At 32.8% G+C, this 26,197-nt stretch overlaps 2 protein-coding genes across 2 annotated transcripts; both read left to right on the forward strand.

The window, feature by feature from the left end:
• Nucleotides 1-488: 488 nt before the first annotated feature.
• Nucleotides 489-8,817, forward strand: LOC107914059 (glycerophosphodiester phosphodiesterase GDPD4). Its single transcript, XM_016842784.2, is given in 10 exon segments — nt 489-676; nt 2,026-2,112; nt 2,490-2,587; nt 3,592-3,652; nt 6,983-7,051; nt 7,160-7,205; nt 7,208-7,251; nt 7,361-7,450; nt 8,179-8,306; nt 8,401-8,817. Coding segments are annotated over 10 exon segments (948 nt in total). The 5' UTR covers nt 489-520; the 3' UTR covers nt 8,570-8,817.
• Nucleotides 8,818-22,031: 13,214 nt separating this feature from the next.
• LOC107914057 (uncharacterized) lies at nt 22,032-24,671 on the forward strand. Its single transcript, XM_016842780.2, has 5 exons — nt 22,032-22,404; nt 22,471-22,541; nt 22,626-22,731; nt 22,869-23,001; nt 24,362-24,671. The coding sequence occupies exons 1-5, from the start codon at nt 22,343-22,345 to the stop codon at nt 24,524-24,526; spliced, it is 537 nt and encodes a 178-aa protein (XP_016698269.2). The 5' UTR covers nt 22,032-22,342; the 3' UTR covers nt 24,527-24,671.
• The last annotated feature ends 1,526 nt before the right edge of the window (nt 24,672-26,197 follow it).

Here is a 26,197-nt window from a genome sequence, read left to right on the forward strand (position 1 = left end):
TTCATTGTTCTAAAGGTAGAAAGGACTGGTCATTATTTGTGACCAAAGCTTCCTCGTGATTTGGGTTTTGAGTAGGTGCCACGTCACCCTAGTTAAACTAACTTTGTTTTCATTTGTCTAATTATGAATTTCATCCTTCTATTTTGTTCAAACTGAAAAAGTTATCCCCTTATTTTAATTTTCAAATTATAATTTACTGAGTAGTTAATCTAATTGGATAATATGGTTAAATATTGCCCTTAAATCAATAATTTGAAAAATCAGTAGTTTAATAATTTAGAATTAGAAAAAATCAACATTTTGGTAATTTATAGGTAACAAATTAACAAGAAATCAATAGTTCAAGTATTTGCCAAAACTAAATTCACTGAGACTATTTTAATTTTCTTAAAATAGAGGGATGAAATTCAATATTAGACCATTCTATTATGTAATTGGATTGGGCCGGCAGCCACATAGCCCAGAGCATATATATAAGCATAAAATAAGTTGGTGGGAATTGTAAGCGCTAATAATTGAAATGAAACAACCAGTAGGAAGAAGGCGCAGCCATGGAACCCCTCTCTTTAGATTTTCTTCCTTCTATACAAGACTTCGTTTCATCCTTATTCTTCTTGCTTTCGTCGCTCTTTTGCCTCCCGTTTTTTTCCACTTCAAGCTCCGCCGTTTGCATCAGGTTCCGATCCCAATCTTATATTTTCCTGAATTCCTTGATTTCTACTTGTGATCAGAATAGGAGGTTTATCAATTGATTTTTTTTATGCACCTATAAGCTAAAGATGTGATTATTTACGAGCAATTATTATTTGATTTGATTTTTTTGAACAAATTTGAAATTCCTCCCTAGATGACGTTGACGTTGGAAACGTAAAGGCTTTCTGAATTAATTGCATTAGTTGATTTTTTTTTACGTGCTAAAACATTGTAGTGAATGTTGAGAAACTTACACTATAATTTCAACCTAAAGATCTGTCTTTTAAATAAAGAAATATATATACAGACGGGTGTTATTTACTAGTAAAAGTTAAAAAAAAAAAATTAGTAAGTCCAGGATGTTTCTCTTAATAATTTATATGTGATCATATTTGCTTGTAAAAATCAGAGCTTTTGTGATATCTTTCATTATGTTCCCTTGACATGTAGTTAATTTATTTATTCTTTTTCGTGCTTTTATGACTTTGGCTTATTAATGATTTGAGTTATTGCTTGTGACTGAACCATCTGAAATGTTTCCCATGCTGTTTATCTTTGATTTGATATTTGTTAATCCACTATGTGCTATAAATGAAACGTATGAACATATAAATGTTTAATTGCTTTAGAACTTGGGTCTAAGTTTTGTCTTCCTTTCATTTAGTCATGGTCATGGAGAAGATGGAGGTAGGTATTCTGGCTAGTTGGAAAGGAGTGTCTAGGAAACACAGGAAAAACTTAGTTTGGACAATGGTGCCACTTTATTTACTTTGTTGTTTGTGGGGTGAGAGATATATTATAGCATTTGATCGAGTGGAGTACTATGTTCTTAACTCAAAGGCCGAGGTTTAAGGAAATTTTTTCTGGTTTTTTATTTGCACTTTCCTAATTTTACTGAATTCTTTTATTTTTCCTCTTTGGATTTCATTTAGTGAAATTTGAGGTATTGTTGCTGCTTTCCCTTTTAGTTTAAACTTGCCTTGTTCTCTCTCTCTCTTTATATATATTATAAATATATATATATGTAATTCTATGCACTTGTTTCTTTTTCTATATTTTCTTAAAAGACGATAACAAGGCAGTTTTCAAGCATTTTCAAGGTTATTCTACTTAAGTTGATATTCACCCTATGATAATATTGAATAGGCTCCTAAATGATTTAAATACATTTTTTTCTTCTAAATGGTGAAGCATATGTGGCTTCTATGTGAAGAAATTTTTTTCCTTTTAAATTCTAATCATGCCAATTTATTTTATTCCTCAGTTAAATGGGATAATAGTCACATAAATAGGTTCTCAGTTACTAGTATGGTTTTATTTTCCATTTTGCAGACGAAATTAAGGAAGTGTGGTTGGCTGAACAATCCTCCCCTTGTGTGTGCTCATGGTGGTGACTCAACCAATGCTTTCCCAAACACTGTAGGCATCTCTTACTTTCTGTAATTGCTTTGCCTGGCTATTATGCGTGACTTTCCAAAGAAACAAACACCAGCTATAAAATTTGATATATCTTATAGGGATGTAATGGCCTTGTTCTGTCCTGCACCTGGTTCTAGGTTTCCTTCGGTTTCTTCTGTCCAACTTCTGTTTTTGTGCCTTAGAACTTGAACCTATGCTAAACTTTGGCCAAGGCTAAATTAGCAGAAGTTAAATCCTTATAACTCATGAGGAACTGGTTATGTAGATTACAATGACCTGTAATTGAGCTAGCTTTTTCTTTACTTTTGGGCCCTTATTATTTTTGTTGGTTGATCTGTTTACCATTTGCTCTTTTTCTTTTTTCTTTTTTTGACCAGATGTCTGCATATAGTATTGCTCTTCATTCTCAAGTAGACTGCATTGAGATTGATGTCTCTCGCTCATCAGATGGAGTTTTGTTTGCACTTCATGACAGGTATTTTCATCTCGTAATCATATAAGAACTCCCATAAAGGATGTGGTTTTCTAATTCATGTGTACTTTACTTCCTTGAATGGTTTGAGTGGTAATCTATGTTTTGTTTTTTAAATGCTTTATCAGTTTGTTGAGTTATTGGCTTTATTCTCTTGTGTGTAATGTTATACTGATTTCAAAATTTTTTGATGAATCAGAATTATATAGAAATATTCAGATATCCAATGCATGCATTGAATTTTGACGTTTAAGTTGTAAGCAACACCATTTCATTTATTCTCAATATTCCTCTCAATCCAGGTCCTCTCATCATTTGATGTTAAGATACTTATAACTTAGCTAAATGCCCAAGAAAAACGTAAAGATGTCCTAATTCAAGTTCTATGGCAATTATATATTAGTCAAACTTTTTGGAATGTTGATTCCAAAACTTCAGGCTATTCAAGCTTCACTCATTATCTTTCTTTCTTTTTTTTTTCTTAAATAAAATTAAAGATAGCCCATCATCTCTGCATTTAGTCTTATTGTTGATAATTTGACATATAGATAAATTGTTGTACTGATAGTTAATTTAATGCTATGTACATTCAGGACATGGTTTTGGATTGTTCATTAGAGTTGCACTGATTCTGTTTTATTAGATTCCTGCATGATATTGGTGGGTAGTTATACTGATGTTACTTGATTTGTTCCTATATTTGTAACATTATCACTCTTTGATCTTTTGCCAACTCAAAAAATGGTCATCTTCAATGGCTTTCTAGATTGAGGTGTAAGGAAAACATTACTAGAAAGGTAAGTGAGTTTTTAAGTGAGCTGATAATGCATTTTATGTGTGGGTAGTACAAGGAGGCTTAACAAAATAACTAAATAAATCATGTGTAATACTTGATACAATAACTCCTTGGTTGTGTTAGAGTACAAATCTGGTCTTTTGTCCTGCATCTTTATTGCAAACTTATGTTGCAGCTGTTTGGAGACTTGATTTTTACATTACACAGGCAGGGATTTGCAGCGGATATCTGGTAACAGCACTTCTAAAGTTGGGCACTTTAGATCAAACGAGGTGAAAATATTTCTGACTGGATCTTCTCTTTCTCTGTTGAGTTCTAAGGAATCTATATTTTAGATGCATGACTTATGGAACATAATTATTGTTCTTTGTGTATGCCATGCATATGGGGAGAGACACAGAGCCAAACCAGAAAGAAAAGATGTTATCTGTTTAATTAAGATATTTTCATTTCTTTCTATCCAATTTGACAATTCAGCTTGATCTTGTTAATATGTTTATTTTCTGGCATGCAGTCTTCCCATCACTAATTATGATATTAAATTTTCTATGATTTTTCCTTGTAAAAAGATTGGATTGAAGAAAATGTGCTTGCCTTAAGCTTAAGCTAGGAAATATGAATTTCTTGATGAATTGCATGATCACTTAACATTCGATTCTGAGCAAGAAGAATCGATATAACTTGTGGAAAACTCTATCCGTATATGAGATCCTAATTGATCAGTTGATTTTTTTTGGGCATTAGTGTGTCTCAAGTATGTGCTTTTTATGGTAGTAAATAGTATCAAAATTTTGATATTTTTGATGATATGAGTGTAGGAGGAGGATTTAACATGGTTTATTCTATAACATTTTCCTTTTCTGGAAACATAAATTTACTGGTGGAACTTTGTTAGTTTGTGTTTGCATCAGTGGCGACAAGCAATGGATGCTCGCATTGTTATCATTACAGCAGCAGGAATAGGCAGAATATAGTCTCTCTTTTTGTAGTTTCATTCTATTTAGCTATGTTGCGTAAGTGAAGGTATAATTTATTGGTTAGTGATGGTAAGTGATAGTTCAGTTCAGAACTTCAAATTTACAGGCTTGGTATCTTTTTCTTCCTACTCAGAAAAGAAAATGTGAATGGTGAATTTCTTTGGAATATCATTGGAAGTTAAAGGTGTTTTTGATGGTTGCTTTCTTTACTTTGACAGCATTATTTGTCCTAAAGCATGAATAATCCTATTGATAGAAATTATAGCATGTTGTTTATGTTAGAATAATGGTAAGATTGTGAACCATAATATGGCTCTTCTCCATTGCTTGAAATTTCTAGTTTTTATTTTAGCCTCTCATTGGAGTTCCTTTTAATTTCAGGAATTGTTATACTCTTTTTTCGGAGGGGGGGTGGGTGTCAGCAATAAATGATATATTTTATTACAATGTTTGATTTTCATTCATTTTGGGGAAAAAAAAAGGAGGAATGGTTAAACATTTGAAAATTTATCTTGACAACCATAGGTGACGTTTTACCTTTATACCTATGTTTGTTCACATGTTTGTGTGGCCATACATATGTACGTATAGTCAAATAGATTATCAAGTTATGAAAGCAAAAAGGTAAAATAGCCTTTAAAATGAACTTGAAATACACCCCCCGCCCACACACCCTTTTTCAATTACTTGCTTTCTTCTTTTGAGCAAATTGGCTTTATTTATTTTATTTCCTCAATTTATTTTGCGGACTTACATGCCCTTTGAGTTGGAAATAAGCTAAGTACCTACTTGTCTGCGTACTCCTTGGCATACCTGCTCCAACACAGTAGCCCCAGTTATTGTATAGTTGTTAATGGTGTAGGAAACAAGATACTATGCTTTTTAAGATTTAACAGTACACACTTCTTTTTGTATATCAAGGTTTTGTTTCCCTTCTTTGCACTCTTAATATATCATGTGCAAAATGATTAAATGGTCTGTAATTCTAACTTGCCTGAGGGTTACCCTCTGAATTGGGCTCACTTTATTGAGTGTTTCTTGAACTTGCTCTATAAACTGACATGTTGTAGCTTAAACTGCGAAAGTGTCTTAAGAGATGGTTGTCTAAGAATGCTAGAGATAACCTTTGTGAGCATCCCATAGACGATTGGTCCCTTTTTCTTAGTTTTCTTATTGTAATAATTGTCTAAAGTTTATGTCATCTATGGGTTGTAAGTCCTTGTAAGGTAGGTCTCCATCTGCCAAAAAATGATCAATTCAGACAATTTACCAAGAGGAAATGGTGCCGGAAACAAAAGACTTGATTTAGGTTAACAAGCTGTTTGGTGGATCCAGTGTCTCTCCATCAGAATATTTGTTCAGTAGTTTTCAATACCTATTCAGATAAAAGACAGATGTCTAACTTTATTTTAAACCGTCACAATTTCTTGGTGGATTATAATAGTTGTTCTATTTAAAATAAACTTTACCACTTATTTGGTCTTCAGCTTTCATTGTTTTAATATTTTGGAAATCCCTGAAAACAATGATCCATTTCTTTCTTTTTCTTCAGCCCCTTTTTTCACTCGAAATCCTACAGTTTTACATAAAATACCAAGCAAGATATTTAGAAATGTGGATCTCCTAATTGGATTGAGTTTCTGCTGTTTATAGGACTTGGAGCCATAAAGATCTTGGCTGTTGCTAAAAGCTTTTGCTCTTTTGTGGGCACTATTTGTAAGGGTGAATCTCACCATGAGTTGATGCATCAACATGCATGCAATCTGGGTGACTTCCAGACCTTGCCCAATGATTTTGAGAACTTGAAAGTATATTGGTGTGTGTAAATTTCATATTTTAAATACGATAAAAAAAATTTATTGTATTTTTCAGGGGAGTCCTTGAATTGGGACCCTATTTCCTCCTGTTAAGATATTGAAATAGAACTTAAAAAATTGATCTTAGTTAATGAAGAAGTCACGGCAAATTATTTCTCAATATTTAATTCAATCTGAACCATTTATTATGAAGTGGATATGTCTTTCATCTGAATTTGTATTGAAAATTACTATGCAAATATTTCATTGCAGGGGAGCTGGACCTTGGTTGGGTTTCTTTATATTGACGATGTACCAATCCAAATGTCCTGGACCATTTTGTCTTTGCTTTAAAATGCAACAAATTAAATAGTGTTGTATGGTATTTTAGCACTAACAGTTAATGTCATCTAACCTTTGCACCAATTTGGATTGTTCACTGACCCTTGTTAATTTTTATAGAGAAAAGCAAAACCTACAATAAAGGGGAAGGGTTCTCTTATTTGTTGGTTAAATTCTTTTCCAACTTTAATTTTCTGTGATGCGGTGGAGTTAAGAGTCATGGTCTATTCGAGCTCAAAAAGTTAACTTTTGGGGACTGAATGTATTGTTTTCAGTGATGTTTATTTTCTCTAATGTAGGTTATGTGTGATCTATTTTCGGAACTATAAAGAGTTAATCTCCAATTGAAAGGAAATTGCATAGTACCATTCTGAATTTGATCATGTGAACTATTTTCTGGTTTTATCACAAACATCTTTTATCCATCTCATTTAAGGAAAGCTATTTGCTAATAATGTTGATTGAGACTGTATGTTATTTGTTGTAGCTCAAAGAACTAGATGTCTATCATCAGTCGGGTAATTCAAAGATTCCTACAATTGAAGATGCTTTGAAGGTATGTTCAGGATGGTGTTTCATCTAAATACTATATTCTATTATTGGTAGTTTCTTCTATCAAAAGGTAAATGGTCAATATCTGATTCTGCTTCATCTGAATATTCAGTTGATATCAGCATCAGTTCGGCAGGTGATTCTAGATGCCAAGGTGGGGCCCCATCATATGAAAAGGGGCTTGCAAATGATATTCTTTCCACTGTGAGTTATTTTGCCTCTCTTCCCTTGTTTTGATTTCTTTTAAATTTTGATTTAGAAATGTGCTAATGAGGCATTAGGCAATACACTTATCTTTCTTCTAAAATTTCAGGTTGAGAAGATGCAATGTAAGAATTGCCTCATTTGGGCTAAAAGTGATAGTTTAGTAAGGGACATAATCAAGCTCTCATCAGATGTTGCGGTGAGAAGATAACTGTCCTGAGCTCCTTTGGATTTTCTCTATAAAAATAAACTAGTGTTGAAAGGGTAATTGTGATGTCTGTCTGAATGACTATCTTATACAATATCAGTTAGATTGTGTAGTCTGCATTCTTTTTAAGGGGAATGAAAATTTTATGTCTGGATGAATTGCAAATTGTCACATGCTACCTGATAGTAATATTTGTGCTATAGAGGTGGCAATAGCTGATATGATTTGAACAATCAAAATCTGACTTACCAAGAAGTTAGACCAGTTGTTTCAAACCCAGGATTCCCAAGTTGCCATAACGAAACACAAAGAACTGTTTACCTTCTGCAATATGTCCTTTCACATATGTGGCCTTGGAACTTTTTCCCCTCTCTTCTGCTTTCCTTTTCCTTCCCTTCCCTTTCCCTTCTTTTCTTACTGATCCATGCTTCAAATTCTGAAAAAAATACGGCTAGGAATAGACTTGGACCACCTGGTAATTCATGTTGGCAAGTCGTGTTTCGTGTTGCGTCTTTCTCCATCCTTGTAGGATCCTATTTTTGGCTTCAGAAAAATATTTATTTTGAATTATTATTCTTGAACTTAATATGGATACTGACTAGGGGTGCTTTTGCTCTAATAGTGTTCGATTTCAACCAAGGCTATAATGTGGGAGTTGTTGAGGTTTTTCTTCTAACCACTTTGTAATGCATTTGATTGGTTTGTGGATGAACTCACAGGTAGGCTATGTTGTTATGGTGGATCCCCATACTGGTGCTCGAACTAACTTGTTGAGAATGAAAGGGTCCAAGGTGGCTGGCGTATATCATCAATTGATTGATGAAAGAATGGTTAAGATTCTGCATGGGTATGAAACTCAATTTTGAGCCTGATTATTGGTGTAATTGATGTGAATGCAGTATGCAATTGTGATCCATTAAATGATCTGTTGGTCTCAACAGGAGAGAGAAGAAGGTATATGCCTGGACAGTCGATGATGTCGATTCCATGATGAGGATGCTGCATATGCGTGCAGATGCCATTGTTACTAGCAACCCCACTTTACTCCAACGCACTATGCAAGACAAAAGAACACAATGCCTTGAAGAAGGTTTTTCTTTAACACGATGACCATGCTTGATTTTTATCGATTTCACGACATTATTAGTGATATGATATTGTTGAACAGTTGCATGTTTTCAGTGCACCTGTATTTGTTTGTTGATTTGCGTTTTTTATCTTTTGAAATTTCGATCTTATAATTTATCTATTCAAGAAGATACTTACCCTCGAAAGAAATAGGGAGCATGTAGTTGGGAGGATTACCTCCATTTAGATTACTTAGAATATTAGTGATAATGTCAAATTCTCTTGGTTCAGTTGATTGGAACGTATAATTTTTGTTGTGTGTGTGTGTGAAAGGGCGCGCATGTATGCATATGTCCTATCATCATCTCTAAATTTGTATGCTGTGTATCCAGTCCCCATTTTGGATATAAAATATTAAAATTAATTATATATTAAATAAAAAATTTTGGTTACATTTGGGATAATTGTAATTTTTTAACTTGCATTTAATAAATTGTTCAAATACATTAATTCAGATCGATTTTTTATTTGGTCAGGGTTTTTTTTTTCAACCCTACTTATAAGCATTAAATCAGTCTCTTTGTTATGAAGTGGATCAATTTAATTTTTGTATTATTAAAAAAATTAAATAAAGCTAAATTGTAATAAAATTAATACTTACTATTTTAAAAAAATATATGATTTTTTTTCATTTAAAGTTCAACTCTAAGTAAAAGATTTTATTTGTAAAATTATAAAAAAATTCAAATATTAACTCTATTAAATAATATAAATGATACTTTTCTAAACGGTCTAGGTGTAATTTTTTTTTTCAATTTTTAAACAGGAGGATAAGCACGTGTAAGTATAATCAAACCCATTCTCTTGTATTGGTAACTCCAAGTATCCTCTTTTAAAGTATCATATATTATTTGTTGTTTAGTAATTTTCGAAAACTTAAATTTAGATTGTAGCATGTGGTGATGTGTATTTAATTCCACCAAAAGGCTACACTTCATTACTTACTTTTTATACAAAGTCTAAAACTATTCATAATTTTTATTGAACCCTTAAATAGCAAGATCAACACGCTTGAATCTACAATTCCTTGTATTAACAACCATACTGATGTTAATTGAGTTAAGATCCATAACTGTTCTTCAACTGTTAATTCCATCAAAAGATTAGGCATCATCACTTTAACAATAATAATAAATAATGCTAACATCTTGAACCCATAAATAACATTATAGAAGATTAAGTTTTAAATTTCAACATGAGGGACTAAAATCAAAATTAGACATTAAAAGTTGGTGGCTAAAAACAATTCTATACTGTTTAAAATAAACTTATTTTTAATTGAAAACAACACTAGAGTATTTTATAATTCTTTTAAAGGACAAATCTTAAAATTCTATATTAATTTTGATTTAATGTGTAATTTAATATATAAATTTTGATTTGGTGTAATTATACGCATGAAACTTTAACTTTAATTTAGGTATACACATTTAAAGAACTAAATATATAAATTATTTTTATATGTGAATAAATATAATTGTTTGTGTACATAATATATAAACATTAAATGATGCTACATCTATAATTGTGCTAATAATTTATAGGAATTAGATCAAATTAAAATTTAATATATAAAATTGTACAAAATCAAAATTTATATATAAAATAACACATTAAATTAAAATTAATGTATAATTTTAAGATTTATTTTTTTAATCAAATTGAATATTAAATTTATTTGAATTTTAAATTGATAGTCGAAACAAATAAGCAAGTTCGAAGTTAAGAAAAGTGAGGTTTCAAAGACATTGGCTTCATTTTTGTTTTTACCATAATGAATTGCGTTCAAGTAATAACAATAAGACAATGGAAGAGACAAGCGTAGGGTGTTGTTGGAAGGTTAACAGATTGTCGAAACCATTTTTTGAAAACAAAAAAAAATTAAGGTTGTCGACTCTAAAAAAAATGAAAATTTGAGAGTCGCCACCAATCTTTTATTGAGGTGTGATTGGATCACCTAAAAAAAGGGCTTTGGTCTACGAGTTTTAGAAAAACGGATCCGGGAGTCAGTTACGTACGAGGAAGGATTAGCACCCTCGTAACTCCCAAAATTGGTACCTAGTTAATTAATTAGTGTCTTAAGGTCGAGAATTTGGAAAAAAACATAATCCTTAGCAAAACTTAAAAGGCTACGTATTAAGACCCTTATTATTTCAGAGAAGGAAGATACCACACCCAATGCGTTAGGGCACAGCATTCTAATTTTCTCCAAAATGAATTGGGCCAAAATACTTGTACAATAAAACTTTAAAAGAACATCCACTCATCCAAGATTTAAGAAATCACACCCAATACGTTAGGGCACGATTCCTCTAAAATCCCAAACTCGGAATATTTCCTTTACTTTAAAAGAACATCCACTTATCCAAGATTTAAGAAATCACACCCAATACGTTAGGGCATAATTCCTTTAAAATCCCAAACTCGGAATATTTCCTTTATTATTTTTAAAAAAAATCTTCATTTCGAGAAATCAATGCGTCACATCCAATACGTTAGGACACAGCGTGTTGAATTCCCAATAATGAGTTTTTATTTTTTTTTATTTAAGAGAAATGCTCGATTGTCGGATTTAACGAAGAAAATCGGAACCCAATACGTTAGGGCTCAATTCCCTTGAAAATCCTAAATACGAACATTATCTCAATTTTAAAAATTTTCTATCTTTAAATTTGAGTAAAAAAATGATGTAACGTGATTTTATACATACAAATGCTATAATAATAATAACAATAATAAATACATCATCGACATAAAAATAATATAAGCAAATGAATAAACGAAATAAAAAAGGTAATCCATGACATGCAAAATATTAAATGTAAACACAATTATACAATGGATGGGATAGCAAACAAATAAATAAGGATCAAAAGACGTATAATATACACATGAAAATTATGAAGATTAAAAATATACATATAATTTACAAATAAAATTCTGGGTTATAAAATTTATATATAAATACAATACATAATATACTTATGCAAATAAAGAAAAAAATATAATTATACGTACATATATAAAATAATAAAAAATAGGTATATTTTAAAAAAGAAAAAGTGAGTATTTAATCATTTAGAAAAAATGTAAATATATACATATAAATATGAAAATATTCATTAAAAAAATATAGGAAAATATTCGTTTAAAAAAATATACATGTACATATAAAAGGAATATACATAGATAAAAAAAGATTAAATAATGAGTACATTATCAAAATTAATTTAAAAAAATATACGTATATATACATATATATATGAGAAAAATATTAGTTAAAAAAAATAAGTATGTTCATAAAAATATACATATATAGATTTTTAAAAAAAATGAAAATAATAATAATAATTACACTATTAAGAAATAAATAAAAAGAACATAAAAAAAATAAATTGAATTGCAATTAAAAAATTGGGGTAAATCCGCAAATAAATAAAAGTAAAAGGACTAATTTGAACGCGCGAATTACATAGAGGGGCTGGAAGGGAAATTTTCCCTTCTTCTCTAAAACGGCGCCGTTCAAATGGATCAAATTGGAATTTAAAATAAATAAAAGGGTAAAAATAAAAATTAAAAAAACTTAATTACAAAAACATTAAAAGGCGGAGGGGCTAAATAAAAAATAAATAAATAAAATTCGCTGTGGTATCACCTTTTTTTAAAATCGTAAATAAGTAAAAAATAATTGAACGAAAAAAAATAGTAAGCCACCTTTAAAAAACTGTCAATCGTTCTCTTTTTTATTCCTCCCTTTTCTTCTTTTTTTCTTTTACAATGAAGGGAGAGGCCTCTATTTATAGTTGAGCCTCCCCAAATCCAACGGTACAGATCAATTACATCAACGGCTGAGATTAAAGTGTATCTACAAATTAAATCTCTAAGATTACAAAATCATATATTTTAAGATTGCATATCATATCTAAGATTGCATATATCATATCTAAGATTTCATATCATATCGAAGATTGCATATCCTCAAAAATTATGTTTCCATATGTGAGCCCGGGCTAAAATTGGGTATTACAGCTGCCCCTCTTTACTCGTTCTTGTGTAACAGGGACGAAGCAAAGACTTTAAAAATGCCCGATTTTGTCCGGTCCTGCTGGATCTTGGTACTCTTCTTCTTTAAGTAGCCTTATTCCTTCCTACTGCATCTTCAGAGGTATAGGAATTAGTGCTTCAATCTACTCCACTGCAACTTTAGGGAGATAAGACTTGCCATCTTCAGTCTGCCTCACTGCAACTTCAGGAGGATAAGACTTACTTCCTTAGTCTGCTTCACTGCAACTTCAGGGAGATAAGACTAGATGCGATCTGCTCTCTGCAACTTCAGAGAGATAAGATCTGTGATTTTAATCCGCTCTACTGCAACGTCAAGGAGATAGGATTATCGGCTTTAATCTGCTCCACTGCAACTTCAGGGAGATAAGACTAGATGCGATCTGCTATCTGTAAGTTCAGAGAGATAAGATCTGTAATTTAAATCCGCTCTACTGCAACTTCAGGGAGATAGGATTGTCAGCTTTAATCTGCTCCACTGCAACTTCAGGAAGATAAGATTTGTCATCTTCAGTCTGCCTCACTGTAACTTTAGAAGGATAAGACTTGCTTACTTAGTCTGCTCCACTGCAACTTCAGGGAGATAAGACTAGATGCGATCTGCTCTCTGCAACTTCAGAGGGATAAGATCTGTGATTTTAATCCGCTCCACTGCAACTTCAGGAAGATAGGATTGTCGACTTTAATCTGCTCCACTACTGCTTAGGGAGATAAGATCTACAATCTTCAACCTACTCCACTGCTGCTCAGGGAAACAAGGCTTAGTGGCTTAAATCTACTTCCCACTATCTTGGAAAGATAAGATTTGTCGTTTTCGATCTGCTCCACTACTGCTTAGGGAGATAAGATCTACAATTTTCAACCTTCTCCGCTGCTGCTCAGGGAGACAAGGCTTGGTGGCTTAAATCTGCTTCCCACTATCTTGGAAATATAAGATTCACCGTCTTCGATCTGCTCCACTACTGCTTAGGGAGATAAGATCTACAATTTTCAACCTTCTCCGCTGCTGCTCAGGGAGACAAGGCTTGGTGGCTTAAATCTGCTTCCTACTATCTTAGAAAGATAAGATTCGTCGTCTTCGATCTGCTCCACTACTGCTTAGGGAGATAAGATCTACAATTTTCAACATTCTCCGCTGCTGCTCAAGGAGACAAGGCTTGGTGGCTTAAATCTGCTTCCCACTATCTTGGAAATATAAGATTCGCCGTCTTCGATCTGCTCCACTACTGCTTAGGGAGATAAGATCTATAATTTTCAACCTTCTCCGCTGCTGTTCAGGGAGACAAGACTTGGCGGCTTAAATCTGCTTCCCACTATCTTGGAAAGATAAGATTCGCTGTCTTCGATCTGCTCCACTACTGCTTAGGGAGATAAGATCTACAATCTTCAACCTTCTCCGCTGCTGCTCAGGGAGACAAGGCTTGGTGGCTTAAATCTGCTTCTCACTATCTTGGAAAGATAAGATTCGCCGTCTTCGATCTGCTCCACTACTGCTTAGGGAGATAAGATCTACAATCTTCAACCTTCTCCACTGCTGCTCAGGGAGACGAGGCTTGGTGGCTTAAATCTGCTTCCTACTATCTTGGAAAGATAAGATTCGCCGTCTTCGATCTGCTCCACTACTGTTTAGGGAGATAAGATCTATAATTTTTATTGATCTGTTCTCTAGGGAACATGACCTGTATAATGAACCTATATTATGCCTAAGATTAGGATGGCATGATCCAAATGCGTCAAATGCTCCTAACTAGTCATGTGTGAATGATGTTTGCATGAATGTTTTTTTTAAGAGAATGATCCCATCTGGGTTGTCATTGTTCGAAGGTTATTAAGGCTTTAACACTGACGTGCTACAACGCTTTCTTGCTTGGCTGGCTTTTCTGAAGAAATATTTAGTCAGGTTGCCCCCACTGTAAACCTCAAAGTTTAATCCATTGGGGCGCAAAAATTCATACCATTGTTCTCCCACTGTAACCTAAAGGTATGTGACTTTTCTTCAATCCTCTCCTATCACAACTCAAGGATACAGGATCTAAATCTTTCTGGTCTCTTACACCATTCCCAGGGTGTCGTACCAAAGGCTCATGCACAAATGAAGGCTCTCTTCCCTGAGGTAACCTCTTTCTATTACCCGGTGATCATTACTTTGTCACCCACCTGACGTCTTTTCATTTTGTTCGATCAATGTTTTTTTACAACAAAATCCAAAGAGATAGTCTTCATTTAGACTCTTCCTTCTCAGATTTCTAACATTTTTAAAACTTGGTGCGTTCTAAACAATAGTCCTGTTTCAGGTTCCTGTATTATTTAGAAACTTCTAAAGTAATATGCAAAACCTCCATTGTGAAAGTTTTATTAGTCCATTAATCATTATTCCAATACAACATGTTTGCTAAAAGGGTATAACAATGGATGATAATACAATTGGTTATGAGCATAGCTCGAAAGGAATAAATTATCAACAAAAGTAGATAAGGATAGCAAAGAAATTGATTGGGAATGTATATCTTGGAAAAGAATAAAGTATTCCAAGAATCCATATTCAATATAAAAAAAATTAGATGCCCCAGATATCACAGCTTGAACTTCTCTGTACAAACTTTCTGAAGACCCTCTTGAGTTTGACATGTGTTTGAGAGATCTACAGTATTCTGTCGATGCCTCAAGATGTCGTCTACCCTTTCCTGTTGATTCAAGTATAGCAAGATCATCATATGCCCCAATCTGATTAAAATTTAAACTGCTCTGATCACCTCATGCCCCATTTTGATCAATATTTGAACCGCCCTTTTCGGGTTTTCAACTCAAATCCCATTTGGTCTCAAGGCGTCCTTTGCAGATTTTTACCTTGGCCTCTCCTTTTACTTTTTCTTTTTTCCTTTTTCCTTTTCTTTTTCCTCTTTTTTTTGAAATATTTTTTGATTGAATCTGAACTCATAGGATTAGGCATGTCCTTGTTATCCCTTCTGATCGACGCTTTTCTAGATAAGGCCCTCAATATAAGGTCCTTCTCAACTTGGATAAAATTCTTTTTGTATGGGAAAGATCCTCTTCAATACCAGGTCTCTCTCAAGGAGTTCTCCAGTGCGGACCCTTTTTTGTGAGCTCGCATCATTTTCTTTTGGCGCATTTGACCATGATGGATAACTTTGAACATTCCTCTTCAATTAGATCTTAAAACTCAGAGTGAAAGAATCTTACCTTCAATAGGCAAAACCACGATAGGCCCAAGAGAAAGTCATTGCCCCGGCAGAGTTCTTTTTTTTGCCATCTTTTCTTTAGGCAATATAGCATTAATCGTGAACAGACTGCAAACTTTTGAGATTATGCTGTTGTTCAAATTTAGTACATTGTCAGATATGATCCTTTTGGCGTTCTATATGATTCTTCAAGAATTGACATACGAAGCAGCTTCCACACATTTAGTAAAGTAATTGACAATCACAAAGATGAATTGATGATCGTCAGACTCTTTTGGCGAGATCGACCAAATGACCTCCATGCCCCACATAAGGAGAAGTCATGTACCCTGATAATTCTTTGTAGGGTGAGATCCATTTTCTGACTTGTTCTACCATCCTTAACAGGTCCAGAAATAGGCTACGATCTATGACATCTTCAAAGTTATGAGATCCCTCTAAACATATGTCTCTCTCAGAAGGAGATTCTGAGTCAGTAGCAGCGTCACTCATGTCATTGATATCTGAGGACCCATAGTAATTGCAAAAGAATATACAAAAGAATGTGTGAATTTACGAATGATTATTTATACAATATAATTATGAACGAAAGAATGATGTGGAAGAAAATCCAAAAGAATGAAAGAATAATTACTTGTAAAGAATGAAAAAATATTGGCTCAAATGCAAATATGTATGTTATTAGAATAATGATGTTCAGACATGAGCCTATTTCACAAGGGAATTCCTATCGTTTTTAGGCTAAAAGCAACAAGAATGTTCTGAACATTACTCTAAACAAGCTCTAAAGACTACAGAGATTTCTTCCGCAATCCAATTACTTAGAACACTCCCAAATTTTATAAGGGCAGACATCTAACAAGGTCCCCTTTTCAATTGTGTCTCCGTATGTGAACACTTCTCAACACCTCTTCATATATTGCATTCATACCATTATCAATCATGATTGGGTAGCGAATTTCCTGCATTAGATAAGTCATCCAACTTGACAATACCCATGTTGATGAATTTTTCAACTAGCTTTTTGAAGGCAATGCAATTCTCTATTGAGTGCCCCGTAATTCCCGCATGATAATCGCATTGTGCACCTGTGTCGTACCATTTGGGATATGGGGGCTGTGGAGGTTTCACATGTAAAGGAGCAACAACATGCGTATTGAATAAGCTTTGATACAGCTCCTTGTACGACATTGAAATTGGCGTGAACTGGAACTTTTCAGTACCTGGCTTCACATATGATTCTTGCTTTAAAGGAACCTAATGGCTGGTGGTTTCTGTCTTTAACTGGCCCACAGCGATTGGTCTTGAGTGGCCCTTGTTATATCTGCTTTCATTTTTCCCCTTATTCCCTTTCTTCCTTGAGGCTTTTATAGTATCTGGGTGCTCTACCTTCACCTGTTTTATTTCTGATGAATTGTCAAGAGCAACAGGATTGGATTTTGAGTTTGTCAGGCGATATACTGGTGTCGATGTACCAGTCAGATATTGTCGGGATCTGATAGTAAAGAGTGCCTCTTGGGGACATGCGTCTGGTTGGGCCTGGACACTTATCAAGGTAAAATCTGGAGAATATATAGGGTCCTTATTATCATCCCCAAAGTAAGCCTCTGGGCTTTTCCCTTTACCCAATAACTGGGTTAGCTGGCTCATATTTATTTGGAATTCTAGCATCTGATTCCTCATTTCTTGTTGAAATTCAGTCAATTGCTCTTGCATCTGTATTTGCATTTGCTCTATTCTCTCCAATCTTTGGTCCATGCCTCCTGACTTTTCTCGGGTACTATAAAGGTGTTCGGTTGATTGGTTGGTTTCCAGATTAACTGAGGAATGATGTAAATTAATTAGAATCTTTTAATGTTTTTAAATGCATATGAAGTAATGCAATGCATGAATGCAAAAGACGTCAATTTTGATTCAATTCCATATAAGAAAACCTTACTAGAAAGCAAATTTCTTTACATAAAGCGAATTACAAGTAAGACTTTGCCTTAGTACCCAAAACTCTGATCTTCCTAAGTAACAAAACTAATTCTTGCCCCCGATCCGATTCTAATTCATACTTCATACTCAGCATGTCAGCCTGTACTGCTAAAATCTGTACGTAATCAGCTACTTCTCGAATCTAGACCACAGCTTCCTTCATAAGATGATCTCTGCTCCTAACTTGACTCTGAAAGTGGTGGAGCTGTTCATTATTACTACTTTCATTTGCGTTCAAGTGCTTGATCTGGATCTCACAATTTTGCAACACCGTTTCTAGCTCTTCTAAAGAATGCACTTGCTGTCCCTCTTTTGCTTAACTCGTGCAGCGACCCACTACTCACTCATCCCTGTTATACCTATCAGCTTCTTTGAAAAGGTTGGCACATTTACCGTTCTCAAGTAAACTCTATCCACTTGAAACTTTGAACATCGGAGTAAAGCCACATATTTTTCTATCGTAGGTACCAAATCAACATTCCCAAACGTGAAGCAACTATAAGCAGGATTCCAAAACTGGGCGAGGGCTCGAAACAAATGTTTGTCTACCTTCACATCAAGCAAATAAGGCAAGTCCCCATAATTATCGTAAAATAACTGCCTAGCCTCATTATTCCATTGATTCCAAATTTCTTTCAACTCCTGTAAATTGTTTTGAGTTACACCGATGCGAGTAAAATCCCATAATTCTGATACATACCCATTGGCCAGGCTATCACCCTTTTCTTGCTGCGTTGTTTCAAACCAAGTTCAAACAGCCGCATTGTCCTCCACTTTATCAAGAAACCCTTTTTCCATGTCAAGCTTTCTATCTAGCAACTGAATCTGAACTGACGCCTTTTATGATGAAATGAAATGCCATGTCATGCAAACAAATAAAACACAAAAGGTCAGTGTCATATAATAATATAAAATATAATCAAGAAACAGTAAAACACCTAATCGGATGTCTACTAGGGTTCAGTATAGTTCTACCTAGGGTGGATTCCTAAGGTTCATTATATGAAGTTTGGCTTCTAGGGTAAAGGTACTCGAACCAGCAGATTCCTCCATCCTCACCCATTATAGGCTCATATGGATCGAGTTCGGTTCAGGGGAATACATTTCCCTATGGCTGCACGGAGATGAAAATCTCACGAAGACATAGGTACGAATGTATCCCGGAAACAATCCACTACCCTACACGGAGGTGAAAACCTCACGAAGGCATAGCTTCTCACTCCCACTTAAAAGGGTAAAAATGTTCAACTCATGAAATGTATAATGCAAACAATATTTAAGGAATAAGATAATGAATGCGAAAGGATGTTATGATTTTTTTTTTTAAAAAAATATTTGTCTCCACCGTAAGACAAAAATTAATCAACTTTGTGGCTCGACTCTCTTCTTTTTTTAAAAAAAATTTCCCCAGTGGAGTCGCCAAGCTGTCGAAACCATTTTTTGAAAACAAAAAAAAATTAGGTTGTCACTCTAAAAAAAAAGAAAATTTGGGAGTCGCCACCAATATTTTATTGAGGTGTGATTGGATCACTTAAAAAAAGGGCTTTGGTCTACGAGTTTTAGAAAAACGGATCCGGGAGTCAGTTACGTACGAGGAAGGATTAACACCCTCGTAACGCCCAAATTGATACCTAGTTAATTAATTAGTGTTTTAAGGTCGAGAATTTAGAAAAAAACGTAATCCTTAGCAAAACTTAAAAGGCTACGTATTAAGACCCTTATTATTTCAGAGAAGGAAGATACCACACCCAATGCGTTAGGGCACAACATTCTAATTTTCCCCAAAATGAATTGGGCCAAAATACTTGTACAATAAAACTTTAAAAGAACATCCACTCATCCAAGATTTAAGAAATCACACCCAATACGTTAGGGCACGATTCCTCTAGAATCCCAAACTCGGAATATTTCCTTTACTTTAAAAGAACATCCACTTATCCAAGATTTAAGAAATCACACCCAATACGTTAGGGCACAATTCCTTTAAAATCCCAAACTCGGAATATTTCCTTTATTATTTTTTTAAAAAAATATTCATTTTGAGAAATCAATGCGTCACATCCAATACGTTAGGACACAACGTGTTGAATTCCCAATAATGAGTTTTTATTTTTTTTGATTTAAGAGAAATGCTTGATTGTCGGATTTAACGAAGAAAATCAGAACCCAATACGTTAGGGCTCAATTCCCTTGAAAATCCTAAATACGAACATTATCTCAATTTTAAAAAATTTCTATCTTTAAATTTGAGTAAAAAAATGATGTAACGTGATTTTATACATACAAATGCTATAATAATAATAACAATAATAAATACATCATCGACATAAAAATAATATAAGCAAATGAATAAACGAAATAAAAAAGGTAATCCATGACATGCAAAATATTAAATGTAAACACAATTATACAATGGATGGGATAGCAAACAAATAAATAAGGATCAAAAGACGTATAATATACACATGAAAATTATGAAGATTAAAAATATACATATAATTTACAAATAAAATTTTGGGTTATAGAATTTATATATAAATACAATACATAATATACTTATGCAAATAAAGAAAAAATATAATTATACGTACATATATAAAATAATAAAAAATAGGTATATTTTAAAAAGAAAAAGTGAGTATTTAATCATTTAGAAAAAACGTAAATATATACATATAAATATGAAAATATTCATTAAAAAATATAGGAAAATATTCGTTTAAAATAATATACATGTACATATAAAAGGAATATACATAGATAAAAAAAGATTAAATAATGAGTACATTATCAAAATTAATTTTTTAAAAAATAAATATACGTATATATACATATATATATATATGAGAAAAATATTAGCTAAAAAAATAAGTATGTTCATAAAAATATACATATATAGATTTTAAAAAAAATGAAAATAATAATAATAATTACACTATTAAAAAATAAATAAAAAGAACATAAAAAAAACTAAATTGAATTGCAATTAAAAAATCTGGGGTAAATCCGCAAATAAATAAAAGTAAAAGGATTAATTTGAAAGCGCAAATTACATAGAGGGGCTGGAAGGGAAATTTTCCCTTCTCCTCTAAAACGGCTCCGTTCAAATGGATCAAATTGGAATTTAAAATAAATAAAAGGGTAAAAAATAAAAATAAAAAATAAAAAACTTAATTACAAAAACATTAAAAGGCGGAGGGACTAAATAAAAAATAAATAAATAAAATTCGCAGTGGTATCACCTTTTTTTAAAATCTTAAATAAGTAAAAAATAATTGAACGAAAAAAATAGTAAGCCACCTTTAAAAAACTGCCAATCGTTCTCTTTTTTATTCCTCCATTTTCTTCTTTTTTTTCTTTTACAATGAAGGGAGAAGCCTCTATTTATAGTTGAGCCTCCCCAAATTCAACGGTACAGATCAATTACATCAACGGCTGAGATTAAATGGTATCTACAAATTAAATCTCTAAGATTACAAAATCATATATTTTAAGATTGCATATCATATCTAAGATTATATATCATATCTAAGATTGCATATATCATATCTAAGATTACATACCCTCAAAAATTATGTTTCCATATGTGAGCCCGGGCTAAAATTGGGTATTACACATATGAATAACATTGCCATGTTACTAGTCGACAACAGAGTGATTTCTTTTACAATAAAATTAATCTGAATTATAGTTCAACACACAATTTTAGTCGGAATTGAAGGGATTTTTAACCAAATATTTCCTCTTTTTTAAAATTCAAAAACATATTGTCTTTCTAATTTCTTTATTAATTTATAATAAAATGGTATAACTCTTGGATTTAAATTAAAAATCTATTTTTGTATAAACAATGATAAAGGAAAGAAATAAAAGGAAATTAAAAATGATCAATGTTTATTTAAATAGTTAAAAAAGTATATTATTTAATATTTTAATGTTTAACTTAGAAATTAACATGTTTTTTGAGTTTTTTCAATTTGATACTTAAATTTTCTTCTTAAGCACTTATGTTCTTTTTATTAAAATACATTTGTCAAACATTCGTTGAGTCATGTTGTTTAATCTAATTACTACATTAAACATTGAAAATAAACTCATGTATCAAATTAAAATAAAAAAATTAAATATCAAATTAAATATTAAAACTAAATTCGGGTACCAAGTATATATTCACACATAAAAATTTATATCAGTAGAGATGGAGCAGTCGTGAAATAAATTGTTAGATGTTGAAGGTTAGAGACAATATGCGTCTTATTTACTGGATCACGTGGTGGAATTTTCACAATCACAAGTCTCTCATAAAACCTAGCAAAGAAGAAAACGGTGGCTTGGCTTGTTCTTTTCTTCTACACATTTTCCAGTTTTATTTCTCATCTCAAATTAATATTATTTAAAGATTTTCCAAAAAAAACAAAAGTTTATCTGTCTCAAATCTAGGTCTAGGAGAGGAGAAGCAAATTTCCCCAAAAACCCAATTAAAGAATCCCAGGTTATTATTATTATTACCATTATGGCATTGACGCTCTGGTTCAACAAAAAGATCGCGGATCCCCTTATCCAGATCCTCCGCAAGTAAGCTTTAGCTTAGAATGTCATTCCTACATTTTATGTATAAATCTGATTGCTTTGCACTTCCAGGGGAGCAGAACCCAAGCAGTTGGCCTTCTCTTCAGCCTTGGGAATTACTTTGGGAATTTTCCCTATATGCGGTAATGTTGTTTTCTTCCTATTTCTTCTTTTCTTTTCTTTTCATTGATTGAGAATTTGATCTGAATGAAAAAAAAACACTGCAGGGGTTACGGTGTTGCTTTGTGGGATGGCAATAGCGTTGCTTGGATCTCACTGCCATCCTCCAACTGTAATGCTTGTTAATTTCTTGGCTACTCCGATCGAGTTGAGGTGATTTACTCTTCTTCTTCTTTTTTTCATTCTGGATTTTTAGCTCTTTTTTTTTTTTTGCCCCTCCATTTTTTGAGTGCTAATTTACTTGCATTTCACTTTGTTTTATCTATGGATGTATCTATGTTGTCGTCTAGCTTGGTGGTGCCCTTCCTTCGCTTTGGGGAAGCGTTATCTGGTGGACCTCATTTTCCCTTAACTTCTGATGCCTTGAAGAAAGTTTTGACTGGCCAAGCTTCGAGTGAACTCCTCTTTAGTATTGCCCATGCTGTTAGTGCCCATTTTCTGCTCCCTCCTTATTTCACTTGTTACTCCTTGCTCTGTATTTGATTTCATCTTTTAGATTTGATTGTCATTTTATGGTAGATAGGGATAACAGTTTCAATATTGTTGAATAAATAAACTGTTAATTGAACCAATTTGACCTTAGAATGATGGTGTCTGGGTAATAAATAGTAGCACTTATGAATTACTGTTTCATCAATTAGCCATCTGAATTTGTTAAGTTTTTTTTCTCAACTTTGCCTTAACTTGTAATATGTCTTCACCTATATCTTGTATTCTCAACAATCAGATAAAAGGCGTGTGTGTCTCCATGCAATGGTTTTCTTTTCTCAACTTGTATGAATGAAAATTTGCTTACAGCACGCGTGTTTAATACAAAACATGGAAACTTTCTTTGTAAAGATTTATTTATTTGATTTTCTTCTGAGTGAAATTCTTTGATCTTGTTGAACATCATCCATCGGGCATGTATCATAACATCATCTAGAAATAGAGATTGAGTGAGCTTGTAATACTGTTCATTTCTATGTAAGAACTTTAAAGATGAAAATCGAAAAACATTGTCTTCTACTTTTTGATGTGGCTAGTATTTTCCTATGTAACATTATAGATATTATGATTTTGTATGATTAAATTGTATTTTACCACTAGTTAAATCTCCCATGTCTGCAGCTATCCTGTAGATATAGAGCATTGGTAAAACTCTATGCAAGACTGAACGCATTTTCTTAACATGTGTTTCCTTGTTCAGTTTATGCTAGGCTAGTCCTGAACGTAAACCACTTCATCATACTTGATCTTCCAGCTCATTGACTATACTTTTTCAAACAATGTTCACTGTTGATTCTGGCCAATGGCTTAGCATGGTATATGTTGTTTAGGTTTCATAATATGTAGCTGATGTTGCATAATATAAAAAGGGTCAATTACATATTTTCTACTTGAACTATAGTGAAATTATCTATTTGGTATCTGAAGAAAATAACTTTGCAACTAAGTACTTCAACTTTTATTCCCCTTGTGTAGATTGAACACCTCACAAACTCAGTTAAGAGTGTAATTCAGTTTCCCCATTCTTTTTGTAGTGTAGTTTCAAACAAGCTGCTCTGCTCACTGAGTTGACATTAGTATATATATATTTCGACTAGTTGTTGACATTAGTATAGTCTGAGGTGGAAAGGGTTCCTTTTTACCCTGTATGCTATAAATACGAGTATTTATGCTTAAGGTGATGGAATTTTATCAAAAGACGGGATTGTGGACTTTATGTAATTGTACATTAGTTGAAACATGCCTTATCAATATGGAATTACATTTGAAAATCATCTTATGGAAACTGTTGCAGTTGTTGGGATGGCTTGTTGCGGCACCCTTTGTTTTGGTCACACTCTACATTCTATTTTTGCCAATTTTCAAGGTTGTCGTCCCCAAGTTTAGGAGTGTTCCTTTGAGCCCAAGGAAACATCTTCTTTCACCTTCAGAAGTTGGGCTTAAGGTGAGGCAGGTTTGATCGTTGTAATCTTGTATATTTCTTTCATGGAATGCTTTGACTGGAAACTGCAATTATACATGTTTCTCACCTAATGGCATTTGTTGTATATAAGTCATATCTGGACGCTTAATTCATCAATACAGAATGTGGTTTATGAGCCTTATTGGGTTGAGTATTGTTAGTGGGCTTGCATGTATCCAGATACGTATATTTATACATATATGTATATGTGTATTAAAATAGGGAAACTAATGGTTGAGCATAACTTTGAGTCTTAGTTTGAATGACTAATTTTTATCCCTTACTTATCAATGAACAATATCCGAATTCTAATGATTTGTTTTGTGTTGTGTCGTCTGCCGTTTAATTTATAAAAGCACCCTCTTCTCTAGAGCTAACTTGAAATAGAATGTCCGATGCAGTTGATTTCTATTCATTAGGTTCTAAGCAAGGTTTTATGGTTTGTTTATTAAACCAACTGAACTCAAATATAATATGTTAGCGAGCATATTCAAAATTTTTGTTGTTGTTTTAGTGCTTGTAAACAGTTTTGTTTACTCTAATCAAAATGCGCTTAATTTAAAAACGAATTGGATTTAGACACAATATTGATAGTCACGAATTGAACGCAAACAAATTGGAAAACAGATGAACACTGTTTGTTGAAACATGGTTCATTTAGGGGCCTGCTCTTGTCTTTGGGGAGTGACACAGGCAGCGGCGGCCCAGCAAGAGGAATGAATCTCACGCATCACCGCTCAACTTCTGATTTCTTGCTTAGAAAAACTATAAATTAGAACTAGAATACAATGTTAATGATATTGGGACTAAGTTTTGGAGGGGACTAGTAAAATTTTTCAAAGATTTAGGGAACTTTTTCTTTTTAAAAATGGGAGTTTAACTGAAATTTTTGTGAGATTAATGAGAATTTTTTAAAAAATTATGAGAGTTTAATTAAAATTTTTAAAGAAAAAGGTATAATAAAAATTTTTAAAAATCTGAGGGCATCTGATCAACATTTTCTAAAATTTTTCAAGATTTCCCCCAAAAAGATCTGCCCTTGATGTTATTTTTTTGTGACTTCAGAATTATTTCTTTTATGTTAAATTTATGGATTTGTTTGAATTTAGATGATATATTATATTAAATATTGAATTGTTAGATAATCTTAAATTTGACTGATTAAGTTGAGTTGCATACATTCCTTAAAATGTACGTTGTTGCTATGAACGAGGAATACATCTTCTGTCAGTTCCAAATTATTATAATGTTTCCATTCAAGAGAAGAGGCTCTACACAACTCTGGTATCAATGAAGTGAAATTAACTAAACTACAGCCAATGGTTTGACTTCAAATTTAATGATTAATTTCAAATATGATCCTTTTAATCCACCAAATAGTTCCAGAATTTTGATTGTCAGTGGAAGGCTGGTTAAAGTGAATTGAGAGGGAATTTGCAGAGCTCTACCAATATAGTAATATAGTAATATATATTCTCAAATTTTGTTGTGTGGAATGAGGTATGTTCAATTTTTAATTTCTGTCATATTTGAAGTGTTAAACACAGGTGTCTCAAATATATGTATAAATAAATCTAATAATTCAATCAATTATAGGCTTTAATAAGTAATAATTGTAAGAAATTGTAATTGCGTAGAGGTGTTGGGGGCCTTAGCACTAATTCGTTT

Source organism: Gossypium hirsutum, chromosome D05 (assembly GCF_007990345.1).
Source record: "Gossypium hirsutum isolate 1008001.06 chromosome D05, Gossypium_hirsutum_v2.1, whole genome shotgun sequence".
NCBI lineage: Eukaryota > Viridiplantae > Streptophyta > Magnoliopsida > Malvales > Malvaceae > Gossypium > Gossypium hirsutum.

Coding starts and splice junctions, on each gene's coding strand:
- LOC107914057 (XM_016842780.2), top strand. CDS start 22,343: ATGGCATTGACGCTCTGGTTCAACAAAAAGATCGCGGATCCCCTTATC. Junction 22,732..22,868: donor GCTACTCCGATCGAGTTGAG/GTGATTTACTCT, acceptor GTTGTCGTCTAG/CTTGGTGGTGCCCTTCCTTC. Junction 23,002..24,361: donor TCTTTAGTATTGCCCATGCT/GTTAGTGCCCAT, acceptor AAACTGTTGCAG/TTGTTGGGATGGCTTGTTGC.